The sequence below is a fragment of the Rhea pennata genome, chromosome 25, assembly GCF_028389875.1.
Source record: "Rhea pennata isolate bPtePen1 chromosome 25, bPtePen1.pri, whole genome shotgun sequence".
Lineage (NCBI taxonomy): Eukaryota > Metazoa > Chordata > Aves > Rheiformes > Rheidae > Rhea > Rhea pennata.
Genome location: NC_084687.1, coordinates 1,865,151 through 1,879,325, shown reverse-complemented (window position 1 = coordinate 1,879,325; position 14,175 = coordinate 1,865,151). Strand labels below are relative to the sequence as shown.

General features: G+C 44.9%; 1 protein-coding gene across 7 annotated transcripts in view; it reads left to right on the top strand.

The window, feature by feature from the left end:
* Positions 1 to 6,308: 6,308 nt before the first annotated feature.
* PPP1R12B (protein phosphatase 1 regulatory subunit 12B) overlaps positions 6,309 to 14,175 on the top strand; it is a 126,451-nt gene continuing 118,584 nt past the window's right edge. For 6 of the 7 annotated variants that reach the window (XM_062595200.1, XM_062595198.1, XM_062595199.1 and 3 more), the window contains exon 1: positions 6,337 to 6,639. In XM_062595200.1, the coding sequence (XP_062451184.1) occupies positions 6,352 to 6,639 (288 nt within the window). In that variant the 5' untranslated portion in view covers positions 6,337 to 6,351. Of the gene's footprint in view, positions 6,640 to 14,175 lie in introns of all 7 variants that reach the window. The other variant, XM_062595203.1, reaches the window with a different exon arrangement.

The following is a 14,175-nucleotide window of genomic DNA, read 5'->3' as shown; positions in this document are numbered from 1 at the left end:
CATGGTAGCCCCAACGTGGGCCCATTCAGACCAGAGTTCCCAGCTAGCCTTAGATCAGAGGGGCACACTGTTCTGATCCAAGCTGTTCCACCATGCTGGCCCACTCTTAGATTGGGCAGGGTGGCAGAATGGGACGTCTTGTTTTCAGCCAAAGAGATGATACATATCTGCTATTCTCAAAAGCCTAATCTAGTTTAAAGCAAAGACGATTCAAACCTATTGACTGTTCCCATTGACTTGGAGGCCAGCACAAAGGTGAACCACTTCCAGAACCAGTTCCAGATGGAGCTCTGGAAAAGTAAGCTAGGCCAAGTGAACAGGATTGCTGGTGCCTATCTTCTTGCCATGAAGTCCCTGTGGCATCTGTGCTCTGTGAACACCTTCCAACCCGTGCAGTAGGTGAGGATGAACAGAAGCTGGATGCTCTAGTGCTCCTGATTGCTGCGGCTGTGGAAAGCATTATCAAGTCAGGCGAGATGAATTGCCAGGACACAGCTGGTAAATGCTCCCTTTTAATTTCTCTTCCTTGAGGTGGCCTTTTTCTATCTGAAAATATAAGTAGTGGTTAAAAAGAAAAAAGACAGCTGACATGAAGAAGCTGTGTGTGACTCTTTGGGGCTCATGAGCCACAGTGGTTTGCCTATGCTAGGCAGCCCTGTTTGTGGGATGGCTTAGGATCCCAGGTTGCATGAGGTGCAGAGAGTGGAGACTACATTACAGGAGCAAATCGAGAGAAGGGAGGTGTGGGAGAGTAATGATGGGGTACTTCCTCTGGATCTAGATAACTTTGGCATGAAGAGAATATGTCACTAGTGTCCTGAGCAGAGAAGAAAGGGAATATGTTGCTAGTGTTCTGAGTGCAGAGAAAAGAGTATGTAAGTTTTGTCAGAGAAGAACAGAATGCTTTTTGTCTTGCAAGTAGGAGAGGACTCGTGTCACCATGCAGTGTCAGGAAGGAGAAAACTTTTTAACATCTTGTGAGCAGAGAAGGGGCTTCTGTTTTGGAATGTTTGAGGAACCAGGGAAAGAAGCATACATTTTCATCACAGAGGCTGATGCACTCCCACCACATGTGCACAAATAGCCATTGCCTACCATGAGTATCGGTCCCGACCATGGCAGGGACAAGCAGAGCAGAGGTGACCTGAAAACCCAGTCTTGCTACATCCATGCCCTTTGGCATGGCTGTCCAGCATCCCCTTCCAAAGTTGCAGAGCACAATAGGCCACCTCACCACTTGGAGACATTAGGAATAGGTGACTGTCGTATTAACCAGGCGTTCAGGGCCCCACTGAAGGGAATGTGAAGGTCTTGATTATCAGGATACAACCATATCACTGAGTTGGGCATTAGCAGTTGCCATGATGCACATTAGCATTATGTGTAGAGAATGGAGACATGAGCATCTCTATGTCACCAAGTGCAGCCAGCCATGATGTTTATGGACCTTCCACCAGGTTCCCTGAGGCCGTGTAGAGGGTTAGAGTGATACTACCACACCTGACATAGCTGTAGCCCGTGGGGGATGTGCATCCTTTCCCCTAGAGGTTGGGAAACCTCTGCTGATAACTCAGACGACGTGTCTAATACACAGTGTTTGAGATGATGTCACAGATGTCAGCTACCAGCAGACATGGACAGACTTTTCCCCTCCAACTGGCTTCCCAAGGATGTGAGTTTAGGGTTGTCAGGTTTCAGATGTTCAACATCCTATTTCTTTTCTTCATAGGAAATGGAGAGGGTATACTGAAAGCTGGCCATCAGCTCCAGGAAGCACCTCTGCACCTTCAAATTCAGGCTCTGATGTTGCAAATCCCATATCCGCTCTTTGCCCTGGAAGGGGCTAGAGAGAAGGGAGATCAGATCAGACACACAAAGTACCTAACACCATCCATAGATAGTGAGGTCTAGGAGCCTATGGCGCCTGTCCACAGACAGTGGGACTCTTTGCTGTCTGGCATCATTAATATGAGGGAGACATGCTTCCCTTCCTAGGAGAACAGATAGTCCAAATCTCTTCACAGCTCATACCCTAGTGCCTTCCCCAAACAGCAGAGATGCCTCTCTCTCAGATCATGTTCCATAGGGCTGGCTTTGGCTGTCCTTGCCCTTTTGCTTGCTGCGGCCTCCATGTCTATCAGACAGTACATTGTCTGAGGGGATGAAGGAGAAAATAAATGCACTGTTCTCACTTCAATGACTCTTTCATTAGTGGAGACACCAGAGGCGAAACTGTACCCAGAGCTCTGAGAAGTTGCCTTGGGTCTCCGCGCCATCTAGTGTTACACTGACAATGGGATGCTCCTCACTTCCCAGGGAGATGCTCCACGCCTGGGGACATGCAAGTGGGAAAGGCTGCAGGAGACCCCCTTTTTTCGCCTGACTCCCAGGCTTGCACAAGACTGTGGCCTGCAGATCTCACAACTTCACGTGTAAGGTCACCATACAATGTCTAACAGGGAATTTTACCCACTCTGATTTTATTTCCAAAAAGACTTAAGCATGTTCTTGGCTTCATATAGCATAAATAGCTCCAGCTGTTTCCAGTGGGGTGCTCAACAATGTGTGCAGTTAAAATGTGCCAAAGACTTTGCATGACTGGGCACTTGGGAATGATCACACAAGTGGATTAAGTCAAATAGTGTCCTGGATTGATGGACTAGGAGCAGAATTGCCAAAAAGAATGAACAAAGACAACTGGGGGCTCTGAGGCATCAAAAATGTTGTTAAAAGTTTGAAACAAAAATAGTAACTTTTTCAGGATAATGTCAGGGTAGACAAAGCCTTAAAAGAGTGTGAAGTCATTATAGTGGTAGTTCTCATGCTATTAGATTCCTTCATTGATCTACCATGGTTCTCAAGGGTGTTTTTGAAAAGAATTTTTTCAGTAAACAGAAAGGGATCAATGATTTTTTTTACTATTATTTCAAATAGGCTGCTCTACAGAGATGAGTAAGAAATTGGTCTAGATCATTTTCAGAAATTCATTTTATTTTATAAATGAAAGTCTTGTTTAGTAGAGCAGTTAAAGGAAATTCACAGAGAAATTGAAAGGAAGGAGACTGACACTTGTAATGTTGAAGATTAGTTCTAGTTTGAGCACAGATCCCCCATGTGCCACTTGTCCTCTCTGTGCCTCTTCGATCAGAGAGCTTTCTTGCCTTCACAGAAGCACATAAGCTGTTAAAGATATTAGCAGTTGATAGGTACATAGGCATGATGCAAAGTACTATTAAAAGTTTTTGCTGAGGATTTGAGAGCTGCTCATCGTCACAGAACAACAGTTCCCTCTTCCAGCCAAGTTTGTTTGTCTGGTGATACATTCCAGTTTCCAGAGAAGCAGGATCTGGAATAAGGCAGTCGTAGTTCTGGCTGTGATTTTCAGTGTGTGGAAAATGCACATTAGACCTGATATTTCCAAGAAGTACTGGATGGCCCATTGACATACAGAGTAAATCCTGCAGTTTGGGGACACATGCAAAGCTGTGTACGTGCTAAGCAGCTCTGCATCCCAGAAACAATGCTACATATGATTCATGCCAGACGTTTTGGGCTTACTGCTCACATGCTTTAAAGGCAGCTCTCATGAGCTGTGGCTGTGCAGGACATCTCAGCATCCAGGAGCTTAGTCAGATGTATGGGAATTCTAGACAAAAAATCTTCAAATACGTCTGGGCAAAATTCTCTTAAGGAAAATAAAAGGCCTGTTCTAAAAAAACACCAATGTCTGACAGCCTCAGGCAGTTTCATAGGAGCACAGGGGGACCTTGTCAGCTGTGGGGGGAAAAGGGGCTGGATGATGGGCCACAGCCTAGTTCCCGCACTGCAGATGGGGAAGGCACCCACAAAACTGTAAGTTGCACCCTTACCTTGGCTGTGCCCATCACTCTGTGCAGGAGCTGCAGCTCACATCCTCCTGGCATGCAGCCAGAAGAATTGTAATCAAACATTTTAAAAACAATAGATGCAAAGTTAAGGAGCTCCAGGCCTGATCCAGCATGAACTCAGCATACTTCTCACCATGAATAACCAAACCCGCTGTGAAGAACCTAATGCATAAGAAGGCCACACTGAATGGTCACACTGAACGGACCCAGCATGCTACCCGTCTGTCACAGCAGCCAGGAGCAGATACTAAGGGGATCCCAACCTCCAGCAAATTGCAGTCAAAGGCCTTTCTGAACCAAGGACCATAGCTTTGTATTTGATGATCCTTGATTGATTTACTGCCATTAATTTGTACAATTGCTTTTAAATACATCTCAACATCTAGTACCCATACTGCCTTGCTACCAGGCGCTCTGTATTGAACTATAGATTGCATGAAGGATCTGCTTGACAAATTTTTCTGGAGCCTCTATGTGTTATTTGTGTGCATTGGGAGAGAAAAATTCTTTCTTTCTCCTCTTCTTCAGGCTATTTGTGATTTTAAAGACTTCTAGCTCCGTCTCCTCTTTGCCAGTCTAAAGAGTTGTTGTCTGCTCAGTCCTTCCTCAGATAGTTCTTCCAGATTTCTGATTTTCCTTGATGCCCTTCTCTGAACACTTCTACAGTAGTAATTCCTAACCTTAGATTTGCAATTTTGTGCTGCTAATGAAGAATGATTTTGGTATTTTTATGAATATGTTAAATAACACAGTCTACAGACCCCCGTGGTGACATTCCCCCACTGAGACAACTCTTTTAACTAATAAATTGCTATTTACTCTTTTGCCTAATTATTTATACATGCAAGTACTTTCATATATATTCCACAGCAGCTTTCTTTTTACAGGAAGTTTGGTGAGGGACCTTGCTGAACGCCTTCCAGAAATCCAGCTAGACTCTACTGTCAAGGTTTTCCTCATCCATACATTTCCCCACACATTCAATGAACTCCAGCAGTTTTGTGATACACGACTTCCCCTCCCAAATCCCACATTAACATCTTCCCTGGCATGTCATATGTGGCCCTGTGTGGCCCATAAGTCTATTATTTAGAGAGCCTGCTGAGGGTATGATGTACTGATCTGTAGTTCTCTGGGTTTACCCTAGAGCTCTTTTGAAAAGTGGCATTTTTCAAGACTCCCGGTTGAATGCTGTCTGATCTAAGGAATTTGTTACTGAGCATTTAGCAGCGTGCTTGTTCTGCTACTTCCTCTACTGAGCAATTTGAGGCAAATTGGCAGCTTGGTACTGCAAAATAAACTGGAGCAAGAGGGGCAGCCTGAAGCAAGAATGAAGAGTTGTGTTTAACCGTCTGCCAGGCAACGCTATAATCCTAAGCATTTTAAACAAGCAAAGGCTCTGCACCGTACTGTAAGCTTTACAGTGTTTGTGACCATCTAGCCACGAGAGGGGGCTCAGACAAGGCACAACCAACCCAAATCCAAACACTTCATTTGAAAACGACCAAGCTTGTGTTTGGCTACAACAACCAGAGCTGGAAGACCAGAGCAGGGAGCCCTCTGCAGCCTGCTGCCCGCAGGCAGGTACACTGGTGCCTGCCTGGGCTCAGCCCAGTGGACAGAGACATGTTTGGGCTGCTGGCTGCGAAGACGCTCTTGCGGCAGAGGATCTCGGCTGGGTCAGGGTCCATCTCCGGTCCTCAATGTCCGCGGCAGCTGTCCGGAGTGGTGCTCTCCAGCCTGAGCCTGGGGACTGCTGGGCTCTGGAAGTCGTTAAGGGGAAAACTCGGTATTTCTCAGGAAATCCTACACCCTCTAGGGCAGCTCACTTGCTGCTGGGTGTGTGGGCTGGGATTTGGTAAATTTGGCCTTGTTTCCCAAGAAACTGAGACACTGTTTTCTGAGCCAGCTGTTTCTCCTCACTCCCTGCTGGGTTTGCCCCGAAGGCCCGAGGGCCGCAGAGCCCTGCAGACTCCTGTAGGAGTCTGCTGCCCGGCCCTTTTCCGGCCCCCGAGCACGGAACGGAACGGCTCGGCCAGCAGAGGGCACAGCGGCCCCAGCGGGCGGGCGCGATGCCCTCAGCCGCCGCTGCCGCGGGCCGGCCCCACGAGTAGCTCTCTGCTGGCAGGGTGCCATGATGGCGGCCAGCCCGGCGGGGCGGGGCGGGGCGGGGCTGGGGGAGGGACCGCGCGGCCGCGCGGGGTGCTGGGAGTTGTAGTTCGGAGCGCGCCCAGGTGCGGCGGCGCCGCAGAGGTCGCCGGGAGCTGCCGCCGCCCCGCGGCAGGTGCGGCGCCGTGCGGCGGGAACTACATGTCCCGGGATGCCGCGGGGCGCGGGAGGCGCGGGCGCGGCGGCGGCGGCGGCGGGGGCGTAGCGAAGATGGCGGCGGGGGCGCTGCGCCCCGCTCCCGGCTGAGGCGCGGCGCGGCGCGGCGCGCTCCCTGCGCCTCAGTGCGGCGGCGGCGATGTCGGAGCCGGAGCACCTGGGCGGGAAGCGGGCCGAGTCGGCGCGGCTGCGGCGGGCCGAGCAGCTGCGGCGCTGGAAGGGCTCCCTCACGGAGCAGGAGCCTGTGGCGCCGGCGGGCGGCCGCGGCCGGCACCGCGGCGCCGGGGGGTCCCGCGTCCGCTTCGAGGAAGGCGCCGTCTTCCTGGCCGCCTGCTCCAGCGGGGACACCGAGGAGGTGAAGCGCCTGCTGGGCCACGGCGCTCGCATCAACACCACCAACGTGGACGGGCTGACAGCGCTGCACCAGGTACCGGGCCGCCGCCGGGCCCGGTGCCCGCGGGAGGCTAGGTCGGGGCCGGGGCCCGGTGCGGAGGGGAGCGGGCGGGCGGGTCTGGGCGGCCCGGCGGGCGGCTTCCCCCGGGCGGCGCGGGCCCCACCGGCTCAGCCGGGAGCGGGGATGAGCCGGCCGCCGCCTCCGCCGCCTCTCCCGAGCACCGCGGGGAAACGAGGATTTCGAGCGCTTTCCCTGTTTTTTTTGCCGGGGTGGGGAGGGCTGAAGGCAGCCTGTTACCTGCGGCACCGGTAGTGGGTTGTTTGTAAACAAAGCGATGGCGGAAAGCTTTGATCCGGGCCTCATCCTGCATGTTTGGGAAGTGTCTGAAGGAGAGACCCGGTTTGGAGCGGAGTGCGGTGGCATGTTCCAGTCTGGCAGCTTGATGTACCGAGTTTTCACAGGGCTATTAAGTAACTTAATTTGCAAAATAAAACGTTGGACTGTCAGAGCTGTAAGCACGGTCGGCAGCTAGGTGGTGGCCAGTTTGGTGGGGGTGGCGGGGGGAGGTGAGATTTTAAAAAAAAAAAAAAAAAGAGAAAACGTATGCCTTTGTATTTGGGATATGCTGAAATAACAGCAGTACTTGGAAATCTTGCCAGGGGTTGCAGCTTTTGGAAGGTCAGAAGCAGCTCATCTGCCTCCGTGTGTATTATATCCAAGTTGCCTTGAAAATCCGCAAACTTCTTTTTGTTGGCAACATTTGCAGAGAACAGAAAGTGCCAGCATCTAAGATAAGCAACGTGGACTCTATTAATACGCATCCAAATGTGCTAAAGAGCATACAAAAGTAATCATAGAAGTTTAACTTAAGGACAGCAAAGTCTTGCCTCTCTAGAAACATTTGCTGCATTTTAGCTCTAGCTTTTGCTGCTGTTATGTAAATTAGTATGAATGTACAGGAACATATAAAACTGCTAGCCTTTAATATTGGTAAATCTGTTGATAGCTAAGACTGATACAGAGTTTAGCAGGGCATGTGAAATCAGCTTGCCAGATTACTGCATCTGGTCAGTGACATGAATCTGATTTGGATCTGGGCCAGCTTCAGGAAGAAAATTTTCATGGCTCAAGATCTTGTAGATTAGGCATGTAGTATGGTGACAGAACTGGGGAAAGAAGCACGATCCAGGAATAACATCTGGATGTAAAGAATAATGCTTTAATAACACAAATAGAAGGATGATAATTGAATTGATTAGATTTTCTTTGCTTGGTTGATATAGAACTGAAGTATTTGGGACAGTGTAAAGCTTAATTCACTAGTTCATCTCCTTGTGACCATCAGTGAGCAAAGAGTAATGATATTTATTCATTCTGTTCTGGAGTTATGAAAATACATTATGAAGTCTGTGAACACAGTGCCATCAGGTTGAATAAAACTTCAGTTGACAACGCAGTGAACTTTGTAATGGCTCATCTTTTTTTTTTGGCACAGCAATAACAAATAAGTTATGCTGCATAAGTAACCTTCCGTATAGCGTGAATACATTTATTATCAAGCAAGTACTCCTGTAGGCACTAGAAAGAGTCACCTATTGAAGACTGTGTTTCAGAAGTATTTTGATGAGGAAAGAATACTGAATCGAAGGTGGATGGAGATATGGTAGAGTTGGAGTAACTTTATGAATATTTTCCAGGTCTTGGAGCCAAGATTGATTATGATCTCTTGAGAAGTATCAGTGTATTTTGCTGATGCATGCAATGTAAAGCTCAGCCAAAAGTGTATCATGAAGTACATTAGATTTATCAGACATTGATCAATGGATGATTATCACTGCAAGGTCAAACTTCTTAAATGAATGACAAGCCATAATCACCAGGCAGGCCACAAGTATAATTCTGTATATGGAGAGAATTGTGTCTTAGAAGCTAACAAAGTATCAGATAACATATTGAACAGTAACATCTAGGGCTTGATACTTTGAAAAGCGCTCAGATGAGTTAGTAGTCACACAGATGCTGGTTAAACAAGTAAGTCTTCTGAATGAATTGTTTCTTCAGAAACTCTGCGGGATGGGAAGTTGACCTTACCTCTTGGTTGGAGAGGTTGTTATCAGTTCCTCATCACTGAACGTATTGTTCAGAATATGTTTGCTTTCATATTATCTGGGAAGATACTCACTATGAAAAAGCCATCAGTTGAAGTCAAATAAGCTGAGGGTCCCCAGACTGCAGGCTCGCAAATGAAATGCAGTACGTCTTGGTTCTTTTTCATGCTTTTATTAGCCTGAGGAACATAACATGGTAGCAACTGTCTGCTATCATTAACCTGTAATACTTGTGAAACCAAATGGCCAGGCAGTGAGGAAAGATACCCTACTTATTGGAAAGCTTGCTTTGTTGAAGAAAAGAGCGAGTAGAAATGTTTTCTTTGATTAAGAATTTGATTTAAAACCAAACTTATTCTCTGTAAGCAACTCTCTTTGTAGGTTATGGAAGACTTAGTTAAGTCAATTGACTTAATTTATCAGACTCTGCATCTGCTTCTACAAAACATTAAGACCAATCTTACAAACTGTGTTAGTTTGTTTGAAGTATATACTGGCTCCAAACGTTTTGTAGCTTTCAACGAAGGTAAACTTGAAGCGTCTTGCTCTTTCTGTAGTGTCTTGACCACAGTGGCTAAGAACAATTGTGTACTTCCTTGCTAGGTGAGAAGCTATCTTTGCTATTTATAACTTTGAAGCTGTATTTTGAAAATGACCTTTCAAATTTCAAGTGCCATTTCTGAGCCTCCAGCTTGTATGGTTGTCCTCTTTGGAAGTGTCAGATGCAGTGTAAACCTAGTCCAAAGACCAGTCTTAATGTTTGTTATTCGTATTGTGGCTTCAGTTATATTTGCTTTTCTACTTCAGTGACTGCAGAATGCTTCTGGATTAACATCAGTCCTGTGTTACCAATGATTAAATTAATTTATTGAATATAGATTATTTTTGATTTTCTATTTAAAGCAGAATTTGAAAGGAGTTGTTAGCTTAATGTGAGCAAATAGCTGGTATTAGAAATCATCGGCAAACCTCCGTAAGTAGGCGAAAAAAAATATTGGTTGCAATTAAGCTTCTTTAGTCTTCAAACATGGTGGGCAGCAGGCATGAAATGCTCTCTTCTTTCTGAGTGGCAGAAAGAACTGAAGTGTAAACTTGTGCAAAAAATGAATCTAAGGAAAAGAATTCTGATGCTTCTCGTTGGGAAGGCATTTCTAAAGGTAATAAGCAATGCTTTTCTGTCTTTAAAGACTCTCTTACAAGTAGTGACATCAGAAAGGATTGTTTATCCTTTGTCTGCTCTTTGATGGTTTACCAGCTGTTTCCCTTTTGCCTGTTCCATGGAGAATTGAGCTGCTCATGAAATAACTCCTGAATTTTTCTTATATGCAACACTTCTAAAGCAGACTGGCACTTATGTTTGATTTACTTCAAGGTACTGGACAACTGTGGTTGCACAGTGATTCTGGACTAGATGGTTGAGGCTGTAACCTCTCTGGCAGTCCTAGTTTGTTATTCCTGCTTCTGAGTCAGGGCTGTAAAACTGCAGGCATGTCTCGCTGCCCTTCAGAGCTTTGTAAAGTGGCATCCATGTCAAAATAAGGCTGGTTGGTCTGATTGCCGTTCAGAAACTTCGGCCCTTTGATCCCCTTCAAAGTTTAGGGGGAAAGTTCTAGGAAAGTAGAAGACGACAAAGTTTTTCAAGAGTCCAAAAACATAGGAGAGGGTAATGCATGGAAGACCCCCTTTCCCTAATCACAGCAGCTGGGTACTGTTGGAAGAATCATGGAGACACTAACATCGGAACAAATTCCAGGATGCTGAGGAGAAGGAAGAGATCCTGTGTTTTGGGGGGTTTCTTTTATAGCTAGGGGAGCTAATTGGAATCTGTGCTAGTGAACACGAAGCACAGGATTGCTAGTTCTAAAGATCTATTTAAGAGCATCATCTATCAAAATTACAGTAGTGGCTGAAGCAGTCTGGATAACCAAGATAGCTCTGACGATCACTGCCGGAAGGTAGAGGCTCCCCACACAGAACGGTTATACAGCAGCTTATAGGAGATGTTTTTTAATCAGCAAAAGGTAAAAGTTTGTGCCTTGAAACATGAGGATATTATAACAGATTATCTACTTGAGAACTCAGATGGCACATACGCATGTGTTTTGGGCATCATAGCTTTTTTTTATTATTATTATTTTATTTTATTTCATTTTTCCGGGAGCTAATCTACCTCAATAGGTTGTGATAATGCCATACCTCAGGCTGATTTTCTTAACATTGAGTGGCTGCATTGCCTAAAAGTTTGTTGTTTCTTAGAAATGAAGATTATCTAGAGGAAATCGTACCTTTTCCGCCATCCTCTGCAAAGTTTCTTTCTCAAGATAGGCTTCTGCCAACATAAATACAAGTTGCAAACTGTTAGTACTATATTCGACACTGCTTGTCAAATTGAAATTTGACATTGTCAAAAGTAGGGTATATCACTAGGATAGTTTTTTTTTTTTTAGGATTTCAGTGATGAATGGTAGCTTTGAAGCTAACTAAAATACTGCAGGAATGTATTAGACAAAGCTAATTGAAATCTGAAGTGCTGTTTAACCAAAATTAATGCTTTTTATTATCTTGCTTTTAGCTATTTGGTCCCTTTTTTCAGCTTGCTGTTTTCTCCCAGTGGGTTAATTCAATTGTCTGTCCCTTACATCTTTATTTCAAAACAGTCTCCCAAGTGGGCAGAATTAACTCTAGACTAAACAAACTAACCTTGAACTGAAATGAGTTAGAGACTTGGAGTTTTGCACTCAGAGGAAGTTTCCTTTTGTTTTCTTTAGGGGCATTTTCTCAGCTTGTTAGTTAAGCATCTCAAAACTGAAGCCAACCACAGCCATTGCTCAGCTACTAGGAAGAAACTTATTCATTTTCCACCTTCATCCTTTTTAGTAAATAGATGGACATTTGCGGTGGGAAATATGCATCTTGTTTCCTTCCTCAGCCTCTGTTTATCTTATCTAGTGATTAGATGAGTTCAGCTTTGCTGCTCTCCTAAAAAGTGAGGGAACCGATAGGATTTTTGGCTAAAACTGCCTTTATGGCTGCAGTTGGAACTGATGACCTGTGTCCCTTTGACATCCTACGGGAAAGCTGTCACCTCTACAGCACTGCTCTCACGACAATCCAGAGCTCTGTTCCTGCTTGGAAAGCTCCTTTGGGTTGCAATTTTAGGGAAAGCTTCTCTTTGATGTATGCCAAAAGCTTTCCAACTTTTGCAAATGAAATTCTTAAAACCACGTTAGGAATGGAGATGAGTAGTTAATGCCACATACTCATCTTGAATCAACATTGCTTGGTAAGATTGAAAGCTGGCTCAGCAAATGGTACAGGAATCAGCGATGAATGCAGTGCCTGGAACCGTCCCCCGTTGCAGACTCGTGTCTCACAGCTCACCTTAGCATGGCTGAAACCTATCAACATTAAAGGCAACATTTATGCAAGAAGTCTTTCAGGTGTAACCTAGGTGAAACTACTGCCAACCTGATATTATCATTGCAATTTATAATGCCTCTTTCTTATTTTAATAGGAAGGGTTGGGGGTAGGGAGGCGTTTCCGTCGTGAACAGGTTTAGAGACTGTGAATTCAGGCTAGATAGTATGGTGGATGTGAGACATCTAAGTGCTGTGTGTTGTCATATGCTGAGATAATAACTGACTAATATGAAAATATAGGACTTCTGAGTTAGTATGCTTGCTCTCAACTGAGGATTATGCTGTAAGTCCAAAAGGCCTGTCAGAGTGTGCGTATTAGAGCAATCTTTCTAAGGAGGTTGAGAGAGGGGAATATTATGTAACCGGCTGAATCAGTTGAGTTTTTTTTTCTTTCTAACTCTTCTGAATGCAAATGAGGAGGGAGCATTAAATGCTCTGAAATGTCTAGCTTTTTTATTTTTTTATTATTTTTTATGTACTTTTGCACAAGATTGGGATAAGAATGAACTAAAGAGAAACCCAGGCCCTTTCAGGGGGAATAGTGCCCCCTCCCCTGCTTGCAGTCTCTCCATAATGAGCAAGCTGTTTGACCTAGTGATAATGGTATGGCTCTAGCATGATGAAGGTGCCCAGTATAAATCCTAGGATCTGAGTCTGCAGTTTATTTTCAGCTGTCCTTTGGAGGGGAGGTGCAACAGCTGTCCCTGAAATCTCCTTTATTGGGTTGCAGCAAACTGATCTGTGCAGGGATGAAAGGTGCAGCCCAGAGGAGGAGATGTGCAGTGTGCCTTGGTGGGAACATTTCCGTTTATAAAGATTTTGAGGGAACTGTTCGGGGGCATTTAGGAGCCTGTTGTTATAGGAGTCCCTTTAGCACGAATGGATTTAAAAACAATTTTGTGGTAAGTATGGTCCATACAGGCCTGTGCAGAGAAATACTTACAAGCTTTTGTCAACTTCTTGCAAATGGAGGGCAGTGTGATCTGCCAGCATGATCAGTGCTTTCCAGAGCATGACTGTGATTGAGCTTCTACCTGCAAAGCTTGTAGGTGCCAAATTTTATTTCCTCCTTCCGCTCCAGAGATGCATTTTTTTACTATGATGGAACAGGCCTTTTTGAATGTTGTAGAACAGGACCATTCTCAATACTTAATTCTTAAGGTTTGTTTTTAGAGGGAAGTGTTGCTTTACTAGATTCCTAGGTTAGGAAGAATCATATCGCACACTGAAAGTTGAATCCTGAGGGTCAGACCTTGTTTTCTTATCAAACTGTTGAAAATCACGAACCTGAAAACTTGTGATTCAGGCACCTACAATTTTTCATGATAACATTCATTTGTAATAGTTATAGTTTGCAATGATTATAAATTAATAGTACTTTAGAAAGTACATTTTTTGTATTTTCATGTTAAACAAATTTTTGAAAGATCAGTCTTCTTCCAGTTCTAAGCTCCCAACTCAAATACTACCTTTGTTCATTTAGAATAACTGAAAAAATTGCTCTTTAAAAATAAGAGGTGATTTTTTTTGTATACTGTTTTTATTTAGTAGCATGGTTCCTCTAGCTAGAAAAAAAATAGAACAGCCTTAACTTACAAGAGTCTCACTAGAATGTTTCCATAATACAATAAGCTGACCTTGCAGGGGACATGGGCAATTTTCAGCATTGCTTTTCCAGCATTCAGCCTTCCTCATAAATCTTTGTGTAATGTACAGAATGCAGAATGACCACCTGCCATTAGCCTTTTATGTGTCACTGCCTTTTCAGGATAAAACTAAACCTAGCCCCTCTCTGATACTCTGAGCTGTAGCATTGATTTGACACAGTGGTTGCTCACCATCCATTTCTGGAATCTGTCTGAAGCCACCTCCTATTTATAATTCATCATTCCTTGCTGTCTTAGACAGTTAATGCTATTTCGTTACAAAGCTTTATGGCTTTTTTTAACATGTGAAATTATGTGATGGCAACAACTTGTAGTATGAGGCCTTGTCTAAACACAACTGCTGGTTTAACAAGATGCGACTCTTTAATAGTGAT